This window comes from Diprion similis, chromosome 1, assembly GCF_021155765.1.
Source record: "Diprion similis isolate iyDipSimi1 chromosome 1, iyDipSimi1.1, whole genome shotgun sequence".
NCBI classification, from domain to species: Eukaryota; Metazoa; Arthropoda; class Insecta; order Hymenoptera; family Diprionidae; genus Diprion; species Diprion similis.
The window spans coordinates 3,511,197-3,533,926 of NC_060105.1; the positions used below are offsets into that span (position 1 = coordinate 3,511,197).

Sequence of the window (22,730 nt, forward strand, 5' to 3'; positions counted from 1 at the left end):
AGAAGAAAACAACCACTCTCAGAAAGTTCGATGATTGTTCAGGCCGTGATCAAAAGCGGTTATCAAATATTCACCAGAAAGGAAAGCGACGTTAGTGGATTAGAAAAAATTAAACTCGTGAAAGGGTTATACAACCTGGAGAATAATTGTTCAAAACTGACCGATGACTGGCCGACGGTGAAGTTTATACTTATTTTCACAACACTGCTTGAGGAACGGGACGTCGCCCGACCATTTTCCATTGACATGCGGTTGAACGAGTCACTATCGGAAGTGCAATTCAATGACCACACGGTGTTCCTCGAGGTAGAGGTGTAGCTGGAGGACCAGCGGACCGCGTGGTCGAGCACGTGACGACGCCCCCACCAAATTCCTGGCGTCCCGACGCCGCGCCAGCGCGGCCCGCCCACGCCGTGCGCCCGACGTCGCCGCCGCCCCAGCCGCCCTCGTGTACGACGACGACCTCTCCGGCGCACAGAGTCGCTCGCTCGCACTCACGCCGACCGCACCGAAGACTCAAGCCGGTCCTCCGAGGACCTCCGAAGCCTCGCGCGAAGGCCTCTCTCTACACAGCCCACCAGCCCGCCTACGAAGAGAGGGTTGAGCTCTCCGGGCACCGCGGCCGCCCCGCCATTGGTCCGCCGGTTAGCTCACGTGATCCTCACGGACGATTGCGGAGTGCGGAGAACGGCGAACGGAGTGCGGAGAGCGGTGAGCGGAGAGCGGCCTCGTAGGTTACCGAAGAAAAGAGACAGCAGTAACAACACCGACTCGTTACCAACAACATTCGTTGAGTGAAAAGGTACCAGCGCGGACTGGCTCACATCGCCGACCTCCATTTCGTGCGCGTTCCTGAGAGCAAGCCAGTCGGATTAGTAGGCTTGTGTCGCGGCTGTGTTTCCGTGCTATGAAATCCAACCGATTTCATACTCGACCTAGTGACAGTGTTTATTTTATTCTATTGTAGTTTTGAGAAACCATATATTTCTGGGTTTTTCATTCTCCGTCAATAGCCTCCAAAATTAGTTCCAATTCGTCTGGGTCAATACCTAGACGCATCTTCGCCAGGGTTATAATCATCCGTAAGGGGGCTAGTGAATGGGAATACACAGTGAGCGCGTTGCGCCGATCAGTTTCGTTCTACTCAAGTGATCTCAACATCCCAAATGTGATATCCGCCGATAGTACTCTCTCGACAATTTTCCCCCATTTCGTTAAAAAGATGCGCCACTCGGCGGTGAACGCCGTCGTTCGCGATCGGCAGGTTCCGCTAAGGTATGTGATATGATTTGGGGCGAAAGTTGAGGCCCAAGCGTTCAGTGAAACAGTGAATACGACCAGTGTGTTTGCGGTGGATCCGCGCTCCCTGCATGCGCGATAAGCAGGGGCCCGCCGTGCATCCTCAGGAGGCACACCGTCAGTCGCTGCACCATCAGCAGCAGGGCCTGCTTCAGGCCCACCTTCAGGGACTGACGGTCGACGACAAGGAGCTGGTAGCCGTGAAGACGCGGCCGTCAACCCCAGTCCTGGCGAACGACGGCTGCGGTGGTACCGCCGCCGGTGGAGGTGGTGGTTTCTGGTTGGCGTCGGTTGCGGCCGGGGCCGGGGCTGGCACCGGGCTGTCACCGCACGGGGCCCACCCGGCCATGGACCCAACCTGCGGCCCCGCCGAAACTGGCTTCATAAACAGCCAGCCGTCGATGGCGGAGTTCATGACCGCCCTGCCCCAGCTCGCCGGCGATGGACCGCTGCAGCACTCGCCCGTAGCCGGGGGGCCCCTCAGTCCGGGGGCCCACCACCCTGGCTATCACGCGATGATGGACCCCCACGGAGTGCCCGATCCCTCCGGCGTCAACGTGCCCGAGTACCCGTGGATGAAGGAGAAGAAGACGACGAGGAAAAACAATCAGCAAGGTAAGACGGTCGTAGGATTATCCTCGCCTGAGAGGCTTGCTGGCCCTGAACATGAGGGTACCTGTTTTGGATAATGAGTGGAAACAGTGGGAACCAGGGAACAAACGTGTCTGGAAATTATATCGCGAATCACGACGATCTGATGATAGGGTCCCACTAAGGAGAAACGAATACTCGGAGAGAAATCCTAATGATATAAAAATCGGTTTCAACGTGAAACGATTTTCGAGTTTTTGCCGGGTCACCCGACGGATTTCGGTCTTGTGCCGACGTGTCTGTATCTGCAGAAACACGTTAATAATTACCCCGTGTAAGCAGTACCGGGTACCGGACGATCCTAGTAACGTGTAATCAGCCTACGCGGAAGTCGCGATTTGGCGCCCTTGAAGAATGCGCCGTATAATGATTGGATCTGCGACTGTCTAAAGGACGTTTTGACCCAGGTATTAAATTCTAATTCTCTACCACGTACGCGGTATATTCCAATTTGCGTCTTGCTCAAGGGTACCTGACGTAACTTTTCGAGCGGTTGTTGTTCTTCACTCGAAACGCAAGAAATTAACTCCAGCTGCATCCAGCCCAGTAATTATCTTCCAATTTTCCAATCTTTCTTAGCCCAGACCAGCATTCAGTTAACTTTGTTTTCGAACCATGTGCGGGAATCTGCGACGGACTTCAAGACTCGTCTCTCTGAATTACCAACGCACAGGAGTGGTTAACGAGTAATCCTTCGTCCGTCTTGACTTCTATTATTGGCATACACTCATTGACAATATAACTTTGAAGTCTGCTCATTTCTCGGCTCAACACAACGGGGTGCCGAAGTACCGTCGGCTAATGACACTCGGAGATACTTCTTCTCGACCGCAGATCCTCTCGACATCTGGATAACATAACGCAGCTAAAACCACACGGTTTTCAACCATTTGCAAACATTTGCCACCAAATTACGGTGTATCATTACTTCTGCCTTGCTGTATTCCTATACTCAGGTATACCACCAGTCACGCGGTTACTCAGAATTATCCACGCTTTGGTGGTCACCATATGACCAACCGTGCGGAACCCTTTGACTTTGGTACATTTGGTCAGGGTGGCGAGTGAAGCGTGCGTTTCGAAATGAGAAAGCTTTGGCATGTAATTTTCCCAGCAAGAATGTAATATTCTTAGAAATCCCCAGCGTGCTCGCAATGTGTAGTTCTCCAAAAATTGAAACTCCTAGTGAGAAGTACCGTAATCTTGTACTAATTTTCTTGTACCAACGTAGTTGAGGATGACGTTAAGCATGGATCTCGTTGCGTAGCGATGAAATTAAACATTGCGTCAAGCGGTAATAACGATTTGCAAAACCAGTCAATTATTATTTAACGAGGACACTTTGGGTCAATTTGCAAAACGTGCGGTAAATTCTAAATCGCAAGAGTTAGAGATCCGAGAGCACGGAGGGAGGGAGTTTGATCGGGTCCCCGAGCACCCCTAAGGGACGCGGGTATCAGAGAGTCGTTTTCCGCTAACTTGTTGACTATTGTTGGCCCATCGAGGACCAATAAATCTGCGAAGCGGTCCAGGCCCGCGTCGGATGGAGTAGAGAAGGCGGAAAGGGCGAGACGCACGGTGTTTCGCGTTGAGAGCATATAGCGTCGGGGCGCGAGCCGTCGCCGTCGCAGTTTTGGAAGGGGTTTTATGGCCCCGTCGAGGACGGGAGAGGGTCGCCGTTTAACGACGAGCGGTTTCGCGTTGCGGTGACAATTTAACGACAGACGATGCTTCCGCGGGCTGCAGGGAAGATTAAGTATTTGGCAGGAAGGTTAACCGGGCGCCGGCCGGCGGTAACACGCGGAATCATCTGTAAATTGAGCGTCGCGTCGGGACGGCCATAACTCACCCGTGGGAGAGCCACAGAAACGGGGAAAACGAGAAGGGACCGCCGCTCGGCGTGTCCTTATCACCGTCATTCGCTGACCGGCAGGACCCGCTGGCTTCGCGAAAGGGTCGCCGGACGGCGTCGCGACGCCTTGCAGTTCCCCCGCGTGATTTGCGGCCTATCTCCTAACATTTCCCCACCTTATCACCCAGCAATTGATCTATTAAACCAAGCAGACGTCTCTTAACGCGTGCCATTTTACCACCGAGTTCTGATTTTTCAAGGGATATCGTACTTCAAGGATAATCTCTTTTCTCCAACTCTGCGTTATATTATTAAATACAGGTTGTGTAGTTGTACAGTGTTTTTCTTCGTTGCACATTGTGTGTACGAACAGTGGACAGTGATGGATTTCAAATGCCGTTATATTGCCGTGATAATGTATACCGTATACGCCGCGTCTCAAGTAGCCCGTAATGTTGGTGAAAAAAAATAAAAAAATCATTTTCATAGTTTTAATAACTCTTGTGGAATAGCGAGTGGTTTTCTTTTTTTTCTTTTTCTTTCTTTTTTTCTTTATTTTCACTCAAGTTTCGCTGCGGCATGGCACTGATAAACTGCTCTCGTAATAATTCAGTCTTGGATTTTAAACTACCGTTATGTACGTTTTTAATGCATTAGATTAAATTAACAGCGTCCTGTCGTTGATGAATACTCGTCGATTCCACGCTCTTGCACCCGGTTCGTATGTCGGTATCAGGTGCGGTGATTTTTTCGTTCTGCTGCCGGAAGGTGGTATTTCGAAATCTAGAAATTCAGGCATAATTGATCGTCTCACACTTACAGTGGAAAAGGCTCATCGACTATGCGATCGGTGAATATGTTGGAACTAGCAATTAGACAGCTGTAAATATGAAAAATGCAGGGAGCAATGGAAGTTTTATTCTTCTTTACTCCTAATTAACCGAACACATTGAGAAACGCCGCTAAGCCGCCTTGCCCCCACGGAATGACGCATTTTAAAAGTTTCTGTCTACTATCCCATTTGTCAAAACTTTATAATCTTTATAGATAACGGTAAAGCTTGCAGAAATTACACACCGCGGACTGTTCGCGAAATTGCAAGAAGAAAATTCAAGCGCGTTCCGCGCGGGGATAAGAATTATCCTCGTGACGCATATTGTGAAATGTAAATTACTGTATAATATCCGTAATTTTAAATCCTGCATTTGCAAATTTTTTCGAATTGCAAATTGAATATGCAATTTGTGCTCGTCTTGCGCGACAAAATTCAACGTATCGTTTATGTCTTGTGAAAATTATACACAACCGTTTCGGTAAGACCTTAAAATGATCTTCGAAAAATAATCTCTGGGGCTTGACGCGTAATTGTGACGCCACGAAACTTCTCGGCTAATTAGATACGGCATTGACGTTGTCTGGTTGTTATTGCGGAGGTATCATAACGCGGCGATAATCTGTTACATCGCATCATGTCCTCGTTCTCGATTGAGACCGAATAATTTTTCAATACCGTACTTGCGTGAGAAGATTTCCCAAAGGTGGCGACTAATGGAGTATTTTGCATCGGGTAGTTCGCAGGGTATCCAGATCCTCCTTTTTCTTATGCCAAAATTCTTGAGTCGAAGTATGGAGGCGGGCAGCAGCTGGAACAATGGCCGAAGATATAATATTCAAAGTCCGTGGGTTGAAACACACGCGATGTTTTACCGGGCGAAAACTTCTCGATTAATTAATTATGTCCTTGGTGTTGTCTGCCTGCGAGGTATCAAATTCCAATCTGTTATATCGAGCCTTGTCATCCTTGTTCTCGCGGCAGTCAGAGGACAGAGGTTTAGCGGATCTGAGCGGCCGTATAGAATGGGCTAGAGGGGAAGCAGCCCTGATTAGCCGAGTTATTTGCCAAGAGGCTTCGCAACTGATGTCTATACTTGACGGTAATTCTTGGCGTTAGCGACAAAAAGCTGATTCCTTGGGTGTTTTTGCGACGCCTTGTTCCGGGCGTCTCATCAGTCACCGCGGCAGCCGAGGCGTCGGCGTCGGCGTCGATCCAGCCTAGCCCTAGACTCCCTAAGACACCGATGTGTCAATTAATCCCCGCATCCCGAGGGATCAAGCCGGGCGAAGGCGGCCGCTGTCCTTCCTAGGCACCTCCTCCCCATCCGAATCGCAATTCGGTCCAGCAAGCAGGATCAGGATCTGTATCGCGGCCGCATCGACGTCTCCGAATTCCATTTCAGACGCCAATTTTTACGGTGATTCAAAATTTTTCCGCAGAGAGCGAAACGCGAGGTCGCCTGATTTCGACTGAGCTGATCCTCCTCGATAAGGGTGATCGAGATTTGCCGCGCTGCTGTCTGCAGCAGATAAAGAATAAAAAAGGAACTGTGATCAGCTCGGCTTGAATCCCGCAAGAGAGAGCATCTAATTTCAAGATTCATCGCCGAGTAAATCCTTGGCAAATTAGAGATCGCTCTGCCGAGATCAAATTCTTTCTGCGGCTGCGGCTTCGCGGTCCCGGGAAAATATCCTCCGAATCTGCCGTCGACCTGCCCGCAACCGTCTACTTCTACCCTGCATTCGACCGCGAACTGACTTTGCCACAGAGGAGAGAAGCGGAGAGGAGAGGATGGCGGACCGAGGGTCGGAGAAACCGGGCGACTATCTTGTTCCCCCGTTTCGCAAACGTCCGATAATTTAGGCAAGCCAAGCGACAGCGTGGCGGATCTCGGCCCAACCAACCAGGAACTTGATAGCTTGATTCTCTAACGTCGACCTACATAAACCTCCGTATCACCTCATCTCGAAATCCCCGCTAGGATGAACCTCGAAAGTTCTACCTCTCAAATTTGAATCCTCGACTCGCTGAGTGACAAGGATCTCATTCGGTTTTGGCACAATTTTCCACCCCAACTTGGGGTAGTTTTACGTTGACGTATATTTTTCTAGCTGAAAACGCATCGTCGTTTCGAGGAATTTTTCTTCCTTCCACATCGATGCAGATCGAAGGAAAGAAACGACCTCACATCCACCCTCCGCGAAGCGGCGACTCGTTCTTGAGCGAAGAAACCTGCGCGCAAACCCTGAACGGCATCATGCAAATAGAGCCCGCCTTCCCCGCCGCGAAATAATAAACATGGAATAACAAATTGATAATCCAGTCCCCCATAACCATACGCATATTTTCAACTAAATCTCTGGCTCGATGCTGAAAGAAGTTTCCTCGCCCGTTGTCGCGCCAAATGGGACGCTATAAAAGTGTAGGCTGCCCCTTTGCCGCCCGGTATTCACCCCCGTTCATTCCTCTCACCCTCTATCTCTCTCTCCCTCTCTCTAGCTTCTTGGAATCAGAAAGGGAGCGAAAGCTTCTTGTGCAGTCCTTTGCAGGCTTTGCGACGATTGGTCGAAAAAAATGTGCAACTTGTATCTTAACCCTGAAAGGCGTTTTTGCAAGCTCGACGAAATTCGAAAATGTAAAGTGAAAGAACGGAAAGGGAGAAGAACTCCTGGCGAGAGGGGGCGCACAACCACCCGCTGCTTTTCTCCTTGATGATAATAATTTTATGTAAATGTTTTCGGTGAACGGCCTGGTGTAAGCGGAAGATCAGCGGGTAGGAAGGAGTGCAGCTCAACGCCTCGCGCGGCTCCGGATTTTTCACCCGCGTTTGGCACCGGATGATGCTGTGTGTGTAGCGACGAGGGGGAGCGGTCCTGTTTTTGGATGGGTTCCTATATCTGTTACTTTAGTCACTCGTAAAAGGGAAGTAGGTGTAAAAATTTGCAGGGAGTCTGCTGAGTAATAGCATATGCAGGGGGATTTCGCGGCTGCGATATAACTGTATACAGGGTGGATCGTAACGGTTTGTTACTCGAATAAACTGAACCTAAAATTCGGTGAACCAGAAGGAGAGTCAGGAGGCTAGAAAATCTCCGCCAGTTGTACGAACGCTGCGATATATCAATAAGTGTTTTTTCATCCCTTCGTTTCTGCCTCACCATGCCTATACGGTGTGATTTTCCAAGTCGTGAAGTACTTGTTCGGTTTCTTCAAGATTCGGGGTGAAAAGTTTATTCAGAGAATATAATCCTCGGTGTAAATTTTATTGGATTAATACTACGCCCTCATTTGCACGTGTTTCACCTCAAGCTTGAGAACGCTCTGAGTGGTCTGAGTGATGATGATAGAATATTTAAAATCTCTAGTGTCACCTTCTCTCAATTACTGCAGTTAGATGTAACGTGATTTTCTACTTTCTCAGAGTTTCACCGGCTCGCTTACCGCTCGGAGATCCTATCTGGGCGTCCGTAAAATTTCTATTCTTCACCCAACGAGCAAGGACAATTCTGTAGATTCAAGAAGAGGTATCATGCGGTCTCACGTTTCATTCGTTTATTCCACGTCGCACATACACGACGGTATTTTATTGTCTCGGCATAAATTACTCATAATTTGCCCTCCCCCTATTGTACAACAATATACACGCTCTTGCGAAACTGTACAATTTCTCGTTTCAAGCGGGGACCGTGGCTGGTCGCCATTGTACAAGTAGGCAAGGTACATCTATTTTTGAGGAGACAGCTAAGCTAATGGCCAACTTCCATTCAATTATTCTTCCCGAACTCAATACGGTTCCTGTCTTTTAAATGTCTGTGTATCTATCTGCTCGTCAAACATCACGTGAAAACCATCAATTGTATAACTTCGTGAGTCGCGTTAAGTGTACACACACGAAACATTTCACCGAACTAATTGTGTGCCCAGTAAAAACACACGCTGCGGTTTGATACTGGAGTGAAAATTGTTAAACGACTGGACGTCGAGAAAAAATTACTCCTGGAAACGGTTATTCCAATAAAAATATTCATCCAACCACGCTCTATGTACACCCTAAAGCGAGGACAATTTTTCTTTCCCGTAAAATTGCTCAAAAGTATTAGTATGGTATTAATTTTCACTTTCATGTGTATTATACCTGTTACTCACTTAGCCGATAATAATTCGATGATAAATTTCTTCGCTATCAGCCTCGAGCGAACCTTGGTGTCAATGTCTACATGTGCTGAGTAACAGCAAAAGATACATAAAAACTAGGTTTAACAGGAGAGGAAATTTATCCTGACAATCATGTACGCCGGACGTTGGGCATTCCTTTGGTTTGCCGTCGTTTTCGTTATCCGTGAGTAATCTTGGTTGATGTCAAGTGTGATACAGACCAGGAAAAAAATCGAGAACAATATTTACTGTGATTCAGTTTTTTTATTTGCTTTTGCCGATTCGGAATCAGCTTATCTCCCAGAAAACGAAAAAGGAAAAAAAATCTCTGTAGTTGTTCCCGCATTCCTCTTACTTCGTTTTTCTGCGACACTTTCAACTTGTGGAAGTTGATTCGCAGGATTGGAAGAAACTCCGAATGACCCAGCTAATGAATTACCAGACTGGGACTGTTTATAAACCGTTTAAGCGTTGGCAGGAACGTGTTTCGAGGTGGTCTCTTGTGCGGCTCGAACTTGCGGAGGTGGAAGGCAATGTTTATGGCCTAGCGAAGCAAGGAGACCAGGGAGTGAAGGAGAGGAGAGGAGAGGAGAGGAGTGGGCAGGAGAGGGCTGGCCGAGGGAGGCAGTGATGGATGGAGTTGGACAGGTCGCGGAACTCTGCACCCTCGCAGACCAGACCTACAATTATATATTATTTATGAATATTATTAACATACATCAGGCAATGGGAAAAGTCGATCCACGTTTCTCATTCGTCGAGATTTCGTCGTGCAACCTTAGCTACGACACGTGTGTCGGTCGATTCGTCGAACTAATCTCATCACTGACTTGGAGACCAATAAAACCCGGAATACTAAAGTGATAAAGAAATTCTCCAGCTACGCTTTTCTCAAAGGGTGATTCTGTATCTCCTGTGCACGCTACACTGTTGGAGGTAACACGCGTGTAAACCTGTCCACAATAACGAGCCCAACGCCACCAGCTTTGGTTGCGGGATTACCGAGCCGCTGGTGACTCTGCAAGATCATTTCACAATCGTGGTTGGGGGGAATCGGTTGTTGGTACAGCGGCAAGAGCGCGAGATTGGAGGGACTACCAGAGTGTTGATTGCGGTCTTTGATAGTGGCTCAGGTTCTCCTCTTCTTGCAGCCAGTTCCGCGTACCGATCGTCGCCGATTTTTATTTTCAGTTCAAATCCAGAGGGTAGCCGAACCTCGCACAACGGCGATGATGAATTCACCTGGAACACCTGGTGACTAGGCATTTGGCAATAAAAAAACTTCTCACCACAACGCACAACGTACGTACATACAACGAAAGCTGATAAATTCTCCACAGAACGTATAATCACTGCACGTATATATATATATATATATATATATATATATATATATACGACGTGTTTGTTTTTTCGCGTAGCTAAAGCCACGGTTTTTCTCGCGGGTCTTCGTAAATCTCTTGACTTCAGCAACCGGCTAGTCGTATCGCCGTATTCTTTTTGCCTGAGTCCTGCAGCACCGACCCCGCCAACCCTCCCCTTTTATATTAAAAATGAACTGTCGCTTCCACTGACGACGTCGACGGGTATTTGACTGTACTACCGCTTTTATTTGATAAATCGCAGAACGACCTCCTCTTTTGGTCATCTGAATTTCTAATGCATTATTTTCCCCAGGTCGTACCATCCGCCCGGCAACGTCGAACGCCGAGGGTGAGGGTGCAGGCTTCCCGGAACGGGGGTGGGGCTTTCTGTCCCTCTTTCTCTTTCTCCCCCTTCCCGCCCCCCTCGCTCTCTCTCACTCTCTCTCTTATTTTCTCCCGTCCTCTTCGTCGTCGAGTTGCGGGCTCCTTCAACCTCAGGCTCATCTCCATAATTTGTCATTATGATATTATTACAGCGAGACGATGTTTGCTTCCTTGATGTCGTTGTCGTATGAGCCACTCAAGTTGTTAATATTAATACCGAACACGTCTACAGGAGTTAGTATTTATTATGTCTATCAAAAAATGCTACATGCAGCGGTGCAGTGGTCACAGCCTGATACTCCTCCCCCCCCCCCCCCCCTCGCCCCTTCCATCAACGTGCTCGTCGACGTAATTAAAGGAATAATTAACCAATTAACCATCCAGCATTCTCGACTCAATTTTTATCCCCTGCCGCCGCGGCCATGCTTTGAATACAACAAAACCCGTTGTCTACCATATACAACCTGACCATGGAGATTATAGTCTGCAACTAAAGGGCATTATTCGTGTGAGATGCAGCAACCGCAGCAGCCAAGGCACAAACCGATATTTCATCAACGCCAACTGTTTAAGCTTTGTAACACCCGAAGACGCCAGTCATTCTGTATCAAAGTGTACCGCGCGCGTCACGTTCTCTCCGATCCAATGTAAGACGTTTTCCGCGCTGCATTGCATATTCACTCGCATCTTTTGTGATTCGATTTTTTCCTCAGTCTTATTCCAGCTTGCTTCACACTCGTCGCTAAGAGTTTATTGCGCTATTAACAAAGGGAATTATCAGGGCTACGAAAAATCATCTTATTGTTAGAATCTTTCAAAGTCGCGTTACTACGTACCTTAGAAAACCTGAGGGTTGCGGACTTCGTAGCAAAAATTGAATGCCTTGTAATAAGCTCAGAAATAGAGTTACTAAGTCACTTTGAGCATTGTATGAAAACCAGTTACTTCCGAAGCAACTGAAAGTCGTTTTCTACGCCATGGTCTTGAATTTTTATTTAATTTTCAGTCATTTACTGAATAAGAATATGAAACAGCGATTCGGGTCTCTGTTTTTCAGGGAAGCTCGGAAGGGAGAATTGTCGACTAAAAAATAGCAAGAGTGAATATCGACTGATTAAAGTCAACCTTCACCCTCTCACTGACTTAAAGAATTTACCCAGTCCAGTAGCCCGGCATCCACATCCGGTCTTCACCGAGCATTTCACTTTTAAGGGACATTAGGTAGGGGTAATCCCCGCTAGCCCACTGTGGCATTCACTCCCTCCTTCCTCTTTCCTCCTCCCCCGATGATCCCCGGATCTTCTTTCTCCTTGGGAGCCCTCGTTCCCTCATCCTCGAATAAGGACTCGGTGGGGTTGTCCTGGGGGTAATTAGCCGGGAGCCAAGACCGTCTCGCGTTGAAAGATTTCCTGCCCGGCAAACCGTGCATACGGTGAGCTCGAGCTCAAACTCGAGGACCTGCGGAGGCAAAGACTTGCCGAGGCTCTGTTTAGAAAATGTCAGGCCGCCAATAAAAAGTCATGCAACATCAAACAGCAGCCGAGGAGCGACGGAACGAGAGGGACGAACGCCGAGGATGGGGTCGTGGCTCCAGCGAGTGCGAGAAGGAAGTGACGCCAGGGGGGGGGGGGGGGGGGGGCGAATTTCACAGCTTCATTATCAAGCCGTGCAATTACCTTTCTGCCGGGACGAAAGACGCCACCTCATCCCAGAGCCGAGTCCAATGACTCCGCTGCCCCATGTGACACTTTCAAAAAAGGTTACCTTCTTCCCGAAGGACGCATTAAGCCCGCGTATAATCGTACTTTCAGACAGTATATGAAGTATGCGTCTGCAGTCTGACAACGTGACGTGAGGCGTATATACGTATGACTGGAAGTACTCTGTCAAAAACTGGAACGCTTGAGGCGTGTTGCAATTTGCAGATAATTCTTTGAGGGAACCAAGAATCGTGTACAAATACCGAAGGATGAAACTATGCATTGGAAGGTCGAACTACCGGGGAACTACTAGAAACTGTCTCGATCTCGGGGCGCAGAGCAAAATCCGCGGTATGGGAGTGGAAGGGGGATCACCGTGACTCGGAGATCTGTACCGTCGGATACACGGACACCCGGGTCACTGTGCACGCTGGCCGACCCACGGCTGGACGGCTGACTGCCTTTCTGATTGATGACCGCTACCGGACTCCATGCCGCCATGCCATGCTATGCCATGCAAAGCGCCCATTCCCCCGAGTCCTGAGTCCTGAGTCCTGCTCCGGGCCGCCTGGGTTCGTTCGACCGTTCGTTGAACACAGCCGATTCATTCCAGACTTCGCACCTTCACCCCAATCCCTTCAGCACGATTCAAATAACACCTTGTTTTCATGCGACCCCATAAAAATTAATTATTGCTCCCAGATGATCGACGTTCAGAGGTCTGGATGCAGGTGGTGGTGTGATTGTCAAACTACAGAGGCTTTTTCAGTCTCTTTGCGTGCTTCTGCACGAGTCTATTCCACAGGACAGGTGCTTGAGGATCATGCGAGAGAAGGTCTAATGCTTATCGATTCGTCGTGTGCAGGCTGCAATCGTTATCTGATGGGCTCGATAACTGGGAGATAACCGGAAGACGGGATTGGAACAAGCCGATGGTGTTAGGCGATGAAGGAGGGTGATGCCGAGTGATGAAAAGTGACTTGGCAAAAGCGGCCCCTGCCCAGGACCCCCGCTAGGACGAACCTTGCTCCCGGAATCTTCACTCCCAGGCTCCCCACCATAGCACAGAAGCGATATTCTCCCCGCAGTTGTAACACCGGCGGTCCCTTGAAGTTCTTTCGTTCTTCGATCATGCGTGTTCTGAGACCAACGTTCGATTTTCGGAGCCGAAGAAAAACTGATCCTAGATAGTTTTATGCGCAACCATTTCAGGAACTTATTTGTCTTTCAGCGCGTAAGTTGCAGGTCTATGCTTGTAATCCAGACACTCAAGGTGAAGACAATCGTCGTCAGACTCAGACCAACGAGGTTGTTTGTCGAAGAAGTTTGAACTTTAAGAGAAAATATTTTACGAACAGCCATTGGCTGGAGCAAAACGACGTACAACGCTGTGTTTCCCGAGCTTGTTGCAGCAGGCTCTATATACCAAAAATCGTTCAATGCACAGACCGTCATTTCTCTCCGTCAAGTCTGATTGGTTCGTAGAATTTCGGCTGCCAGTTGCTTTCGTGAAGAATATCGTATTGGGAGAAATTTGACGACCAAACGAATGAAAGGAAACGGCCGGATTAATCCACATCCGAATAAGACAGAAGGACCTGGTTTTACCGCGGCTACTTAACCCTCGCTTAGGGGCAGATTTCCACGTGGACGACCCTGAGGACGCAGGGTGGCGTAAGCGAAGAAGCGGTTACAAGGGCGCCGCGAGGTTCCCGGCCGTTCCGGTGCTGCTCCCTTTCATTGGGGGCAATATTTCTTTCCGCGAGTCCCCCAAGTCTTTATCTAACAAGGAGCAAATCATTTCCCTATTATTTGCTCGCTATAAACCTCTCTCGCTCTCGCTCTCCACCTCCGTTTCCTTTCCTTCTCCGCTCTCTGCCGCATATTCAAACTCTAACTCACTACAATATTTTTCTGGAGATAGTCCAAACCGCTCTCCAGTTCCTCTTGGCCCCCTCGAGTTATGAAGCGACCGCTTTTCAACCATTCGGGAAACGATCTTTTAGTATTTACATCTATCTGAAACCCGTATTTCACCACCGAGATTCGTATTGAAATATGATCAACTGTGCCTACCGCGTTCTCACGGGGTGTTTATATGTATATTATAAATACGTACCGTAACGGTCACTCTTTACATCGGTCAAGATTCACGCAGTGACATCATTCTCGATTTAATTTTTCTGTAGCATCAGCATTAATGAAGAATAAAATGAACGGTACACAAAGCATTAAGTATTACTCCTCGTTAATCAAGAGGTCAAGTGAAGAATTTCGAGACGAAAAAACGACGAGATACCTGCAGTCGAGACGACGTCACGTCGGGGGCGATTCCATCGCAATTAGGCATTCGCGAGTCGAGTCCGGGTGCATGGATCGAGTAGGTACATTACGCTTGTACGCGAACAAACGGACTCGGCAGGGACTCGAGAGAGGCAGACAGGGGTAGGTGGTCAGTTTAAACAATTATCACGAGGGTTGGGAAGCATGCATTGAGTCGACAGGGGTGATAAGTAATGGCGGCCACGTTCCCCGCCGGGAAGCGTGAAGCGAGAGCAAAAGAGAGAGAGAGAGAGGGAGTTTCTGGTGGTCAAGAACCGCTTGGATTTACTCGCTGGGTTTCGAAACAGCGCCTGGGGATCTACCCGGCGCTTATTGTAGGGTCTGATTTTTACACCCTGGGTAATTAAACTCGACCGAGGACGATTAACACCCGAAATCCAGGAAGCATGCGGCGCAACAACGCCACTCGAACTTCTTTCTGCTCAAGCTTCAGACGCTGCTCAGGAAATAAGTTGGGAAATAATTTTCGCCGGATTGATCCGGGCGCCATGTCCGGCCTAGGAATCGAGGGTACTTTAAGGGGGTAGAACGCTGTCGTAAATCCGGTGCAGTACGACGCGATGAGAGTCGGAAGAGGGTCAGCGTGTGTTCTTTATAGCATTGTTAACAACTAATGTATGCAGCTTTGGTAGCCCTTCGCGATCCCTCCCACATTTAACATTCTTTAACATTATTGTACACATGGCGCCCGTCCCGTTTCCCTCCTTTCCCCTTAACCCAACCCAACCCAAACCAACCTCCACCCCGTTTTCCTCACCTAGAATCTTTTGGCTCCAGCACGCGGACTCACAGCTACACGTAGCATACATTACGAGGGGCATCTCTCCCCTAGGTGGTTAGAAAAAGATTCCTTGTCTCTCTCCGTCTCTCTCTATCTCTCGCTTTCTCTTTTATCACTTTTACCTTCCTCTTCCTCCGTTCCTTCTACCCGTTTTATTCCCGGGACCCGCACGGAACCCCTTTTCTTTTTCGCATTACGCTCCCGAGCGCTGCCTAAAACCGTTTGTATTTTAATACCGGCCTGGTATTAAATTAGCCCCGAGGATTTTTGTAGCCCGTTCGTTTGGGCGAAAATTTTTACCCACGTTTGGTGAATTTTACGTTAGTCTGATTTTTAACAATTTTTTTCGCCGTTTTTCTCACCGATTCAAATCAGCTGCGTTCAATCTTCCATATTCTAACAACAAGTATCGGGTGAGTATGAGTTTCTGTATGTACGTACATACCTTGTCAAACACACGCAAACTGCGGCCACCTTTACGCAATCGCATTTTACTCGTGCGTTTAGCATCCGTTTATTCTTCGCCAGCTGTCAAGTCTAACACCGCAAAGAATCATTAGTCATTTCTGTTAATAGATCTCCTATCAAGATAGTGCCTACGTATTAATTAACGTCTAGCTTCTCAAGTTAAATATAATTACTACATATCTACCCACTCGAAACCGAGTCGAAGAGAAAAGAAAGAAGAGAGAAAGAGATAGAGAAGAAATGAACAGCGAGCGGCTATTCCGTGCTATGAATTGTTACACAGAGGAATTGTGTGATATTGAACTCTCGGGAGGTTCGAAACTGGATGAAAAAAACGAAGCGAACCATGTTTTATCGGCGTGTCAGTAAGCCAAAGTGTAAGCTGATAATACGTGTAATTTTATTCACCTTATATCTTCATCCGTTGCAAGCCATTATATTTGCGGTGAGCATCAAGGCCTTCTCATCGCGGAGCATAACGTGGATCGCAAATATATTCCGTGCAACACTTAATTTCTCCATAGCAATAACTCAACGTTCCGGGGATTTATGGAACATGCAAGTGCATTACTTAGTACGCATACGTGGTACGTGCACCTATTAATTAACCGCGGACCGGCATCGAAGCTAATTACTTCTGGAATGATTACAAATCCCAGCGTACGACGGCGAAAGCAAACACGTGACCGGTGAAAAATGATTGAGAAGACACGAACTATTTTATTCATTCATTTTCTGTATATTTTTATTCTCCCATTTCGCTCAATTTTAAATTCTCTCATTTTTTTATTAATCACCATCACGGGTGGAACGAACTCGACCCCACGCACGAATGTATATATCCATCCATCCATCCTCATAGTACAGTTCCTCAATGATTTACGGCCCTTCACATTTTATTACCTTCCCATGATGTACGTATATATCGCATACGCTTAACTGTGTGCTTGCACAAATGCAAGTTACCTGTATCTGCCTACGTACGTATGGATAAATGCATGCAATCCGCAGGCAGAACTCTGCGGTAAGATACAGCACAGCTACGGTATTACCAACGGTAATGACGTCTGCTTTTTCTGGTCGGTTGAAGTGTTTTCGCAAGATTAACCCTGATGCCAGTAAATTATACGTTTGTATCGTACATGTATGTACTATGTATAGAAAATAGCAGTGCGCCAACCTACTAGGTACACTGAAATACACGTGGTCGACTAATTTCCGTTTTTCGTACCGTCTTCATTTTCTAAGCCTCGCACGGCCACGAAACAGGCGGATATGATACGAACGTAAATAATTGCTACTTATCGGCGGGGGGGGGGGGATAAAACGGAAGAAACGGGACGGGAAAGAAATAATAATACACGTTGAGAAGAAATGAATAAAAAATGAAAAATAAAACAAAAGTCGAAGGTAAACTTTTAGCAAGTGTACGAAGAGATACGAGATTTAGGCCGTCGCTGAGGGCTTACTTTATGCCGCTCGGTTTTCTAGTTACTTGCGGAAAGCTGTGCAGAGGATTTAAAATTTGTAAAGATTAAAATAAACTTTTTATCCCGTGGCTTGCGGGCTCGGTGTCTTCTCCGGGGCATAGGACACGGGGAGCGAGGCGAAGGGTGGGGGTGGGGGTGGAAAAAAGTGCCAGGGGGGAAGAAAAAGCAGCGTTGTGGTACGGCGGCAGGGGCGGAACTGTCGCGATACCCTGTAGCAATGAAACGCAAAGTCCAACTCGCGAGAACTCCGGCGTGGAGTAACGCTCGAGGAGAAGGAGAGGAAGAGAGAATGTTGATCCCGTCGCGAATTGGAAAGAGAAAGAGAGACGGAGAGATAAAGGAGCGGAGAGAGGCTCCCGAACGCAAATTATCAAGAAATTAGTTTGGAGTTCTTCTTTCTCGGTATAGGCGCGGATGTGTCCTCCGTCTCGGGAGAGAGAAGCCGGCTTCGTCCTTCGTCCTTCGTCCTTCGTCCTTCGTCCTTCTTCTTCACCGGAGAAGATTCGAGCCGTTCTCTGCAAACGCGGATAAAGTTGGGCTTCTGGGTGGCTGCGGGATGACGGAAGGGGTGGGGGAGGATACGGGGTGCGACAAAGACGGCTCCCTGAGGACGCCAGGCATCTCGCCGTTATACGGCAGATTGATTTCGCGCGAGCTCCTCTGATAATAGGACAGAGTTCCGGGACCCCGGTTCCCCGGCTCTCCAGCCGCCCTTCGCGCTAATGTGATTAAAATAATCCAAAGAGAAAAGTTGCGCCGATGCCGTGCGACACCGTAGCTTACCCCTAAAAATACACCCGTTAGGTCTTTCAACCCCGCACCTTATCCAGATAACAATGCCCCCTACGATTTTAGGTTACACATTTTCCAACCGATAACGTGCGGCGGAGAATCCGTAGTTCGGGATCTCATTCTTCTTATGTTATGAAAATTCTCCAGAGTCATAAAGTGATCCTTTAGTTTACCGATTCACCACCCCTCAAGATTTTCTCTCTCCAAGTTCCCTCACATGTGCTCGATTATTTATTAACCCGATGCAGAAGCAATCTCGAGTAGTAAAGAGAAGCGGGTTTTTGGAGGTCGGCCATACTTTTCTTGGCTCGGAAATTAGACAGTCACCTTCAGCCCAGCGAGCCCAGACCTGTAATCCGAGTTCCATGGTCTGTACGCTCCTCCATGGCGTGCCTCGATTTAATCGCTCCCTCGTGAATATCTTCGTCCGCGTTGTGTGCACAGTGCACGCGAGCCGGACCGACGAAGCATGTCGTCGTGATCTGTGTGTGAATCGGCCCTGGTGTGCTTCGAGCATCGCACGGAACCTGCAGGGAGCATGCAGAGGAATCAGATATACTCGTAGGTACCAGAGGTAGAGATGTAGGTAGGTACCTACCGCAATGGGCACGCACACCGTTGGACTCTGGAAGTGCAGCCCGCTGTGTTCCCCGAGGAACCTGAAGTCGAGCGCAAAGCAAAACGCTGCACAAGTTGGATGGGAACGCAGGGCTTGTTGGAGCGCAATCGCCCCACCCAGATGATTGCTGGTTGCATCGGCACGCCTCTGCAGACTCGTCCATGTGCTCGACGCTCGTTCGCTCGCCATATCCATACGCGTACCCTGTACACCTATATCCAATTTTCTAGACCCGGAATGCCCGCCGCTCTGGCTGGCCACCATAATCACAGGTTAGCGGGCTCCGCACCGTTCCTGCAACGGTGGTCAGACCGCAGTCCAAGCATGGCTGCCACCATCCACGACGACGGTAGGTGAGACCGCGGTCAGCACGTAGAAGCTTCGCCAGAGTGAGTAGTGGTAGTACTCGTTTTGATGCCGAGGTTTCTTCGTCTTCTTCCCTTTTTCCTTGGGGCTTTTTTCTTTTCACTACCGCCATCCGGTCGAGCGAGCCTTCCTCGAGCTTGCACTGTTATTATCCACCGCGGCGAAATAGCTATGTAAAACGTTATGCTAATGTATATGAACTCTCATCGGTACTTGACAAGATATGCGAGTGGTGAAAAATAAAGGCGAGTCTCCGAGGGGTTCGCCACCCCCTTATGTTCCTACATTCGACTTACTTGGAGTGGGAGTATAATGATACGGTACGTCGTACGTCCCCGAGATAGAGAAGCGGAGAGAAGAGAGAGAGAGAGAGAGAGAGAGAGACAGCTTTTTGCATAAAATCGATGCAGGATTATGGTTTGACTGCTGCAGGGGGGCAGGGATGATACGCAGGAAGCCAAAACCGCGTCGAGGGGTCGCATCGAGATCGGGTCTAGTCTCTTACCGACGACAACGAAGAATTCGACGGGTTTGCCGGCTTTCCCTAAAACTCTCCCTAAAGCGTAACTCCTCTATCCACTATGGAGTATGGAGATTGGTTCTTCCCGATACCGCACATTCTGAACACCCAATATTCCCGGGTCTACTTGCAGTTTAGATGCGGTGCGGTCCACAGATTGACTTTTCACAATGTTGAGGACGCTCCGGATACATCGTGACCTTCTTCAGCCTAGTTTTACCCCGCAAAACATCTTGGTCCGATCAATTTACTCGTTCTCGAAAAAAGCAGGAAGCTTTTTCGGCACTTTTTTTTCAATCTACCTCCGGTAAGGTATATGGGTAACTATCGATGCGAGGGTATGTAGCAAAAAATGTTTTCGGTTGGGAAGAGGGATGGCAGAGAGAGAGAGAGAGAGGGTGAGAGAGAGAAACGCCAATATGGCGAGACTAGGCGCATCGAGGTGTGGAATATTTTGGGGCAGTGGCCACTACTGGTCAGCCGCCGAGTTCTTGTCTTGCTCTGTTAATTGATTATAGGTCGAACCCAGGCCGAACCTCGAACCCCGAACTTCGCATCGTCGTGGCTGGATATACACCCATCGTGGCTAAAACCTCCCATGCACACAGTTTTGTTTTCGGTTTACTCCCTTCCATTTCGTGATCACGTTTCGCATAAATCTATAATAAACTCTGTTCGCCACCGATTCCGGTACATGATACCCACAACTACCAACCCTCGAAATTACTTACCTTACCACAGGGTGTTATCTACTCCGATACCCGTGGCTTCCACACGTTTCACCCCCTACTTGCTCGTAAATTCGTTTCTGGTACCCAAAATGCAAATCGTGATTACTCGGCCACTCTTTCCTTGGACATGTCAATCAAATATTTTTCAAAACGAATATTTCCGACGATTCGATCCTCCTGACTATCCTTCTGTGTCACCTGTCTCTAGGTACAATTAGAACATTCTTTCAATCAGAGTTCAGACAGTGGAGGGAATGAATTCAACTTAAATTACACCCGCTGCAGCTGCGATCGTGCCAAATATTTTAAGACAGGAACATGGTACTGTAACCTCAAGAATAACAGCTGTAAGTATGCGGCATACCTGCTTCTCCCTGTAGTGGAAGAAGCGGATGAACAGTTAGATCATGGCTGAGTGTCGTGCAGGTCGCGTTAGAAACGGATGTTGAAACGAGATTAAGTATTATTTGGCTAATGATGGAACGTCGGTGAGTTTCCTATTATAGGTGATCTTGTCCCAGCTCTTTTTTCTTTTGCCGTTTTTTTCACCAACGTTTGGTCCGTCCGCCGCGTCAAGAGAGCCGGTCGGCGATGAGGAGGAGGAGGAGGAGGTGGAGGATGGCAGCGCCTGTCCCGTCATTTATTTCAAACTCCCGTCACTCATTTTTCATACGTTTACCCCAGACATCCACCGCGTAGCCAAACCGAAGCCCGCTCTCTCGGACGGAGTATCTCTCCTTCGTTTGTCCGTCAGTGTTGGTACCGGGTCTTTCCGCCCTTTGTTCTTTCACAAGTTTTCTTCTTTCCTACGCAGGCACACAAACAAGCCAGTGCCCAGGGGGAAAACAAAAGACAAATTACAGAGACGGCCATCATGTGACCCTTCCCACCTGTCTATAGACGCCTTGCCGGAGGAACCTTCGGGCGCTCGCCGAGAGAAAGAGAAAGAGAGGGTGAGAGAGACGCTCAAGGCGAACGAAACGCTGGAGAGAAGGAGACCCAAAGCCGCGGCGCCTCTTCCAAGGGCCACTCGATTCGGTCGCGTGTGCTCTCATTCTCCACGGAGTACCGCGTGCAGTACGCCGTTTTCCCCCTTCACCTTCCTGCCGAGATCCTTCCTTCACGGAGGCTGGGCAATGACACGAAATAGGCACCCCTGGTCCTTTGTTGCTCGCCACGCTTTCCTCAAGTTCATGCAGCTACCATCACGCATGCATTTATCGTTGGACCAAAGAAGTTTAGTCGGAGGGACTAAATTCGTTTGTTGGAAATTTTGCATGTGAGATAGAATTGGTAATATTGTTCGACTCGTTGTTCAATTGATTCATTTACTAGATGTGACGAAGTCTTCCGGTCGTCAGCGCGAAAAGCTTGTATCAGGGTACCTACGAAGGACCAATATTGCATCTGGTTGTCAGACAAGAACTTGTAATTTATTAGAAAACGTGCAGCGATGAAACGTATTTCATTGGGAAAAAAGGTAGAAAGTGGTTTTATTTGTATTCCAAATCGGTAACAAAAAAAATGTGTTTCTACTAGACGTCATGCAATTACTATGCATAGCAAATTATTCTTTTATACGGATTGAGTACTGTGTACTAAATAAATGAGTTACGTACACCAGATAATTCGAATAAATTATTTGGACGGACCCTCATTTGACATAACTCACTTGGTTACGTAAATTTTTGCTTTTGTGAAGTAAACTTTTATGAGAACATAAGAAAATTTGCAAAACAGTGCAGGATTGCATGCGTCACCAAGCATTTCAAATGATGATATTAATAAAAATCAACAATTTCTAGGCTAGATGAAAATGTTTTCTTCTACACTTTTGTGAATAATGGCCAAAGCTAGTGTTGACGCTTAAAAATGATGCGCCATATCCGTTGAGTTTGCTTGTGTGTGTGCGTATGACACATACATTATTGATGCTGGTACGTAAGGTACAATGAACAACGATCTTCCCGTTGATACAATTATCTCGAAATTAGATCTACGTAGACCGTCTTGCTGTTGACCTGTCGAGTCGTGGTGGAGAGTGCAAAATACCGTGTTTCGAAATGAACCCCTTCGTCCTTTGACAAGATAACGGCGTATGTAGTTTGAAACGGAAAATTTGAAATGTTTGGTTCTTCGAAAGCTCGTTATTTCCGGAACAGAATTACAATTATTGGAAGAATGTGTAATAATAATAAATTATAGAACAATGCCTACCTGTGAATGCTCGATATCAGTAAATCGAATCATTCTGCCATTTAAAATTGACTCGAAGAGTCGCAGCGACTTACCTTTTCAAAGATGCATACTTGTAACTTAATCATGAATGCAGAAAACGATCACAGGAATATTTATCATCGCAATTACGCTGTTAACCCAC

General features: G+C 47.9%; 1 protein-coding gene across 1 annotated transcript in view; it reads left to right on the forward strand.

Annotated features, from left to right (window-relative positions):
* Positions 1-514: 514 nt before the first annotated feature.
* The window catches only part of LOC124406396 (homeotic protein proboscipedia), a 29,227-nt gene continuing 7,011 nt past the window's right edge, over positions 515-22,730 (forward strand). Inside the window, exon 1 of the mRNA XM_046881807.1 lies at positions 515-1,914. Within this exon, the coding sequence (XP_046737763.1) occupies positions 1,371-1,914 (544 nt within the window). The 5' untranslated portion in view covers positions 515-1,370. The remainder of the gene's footprint in view (positions 1,915-22,730) is intronic.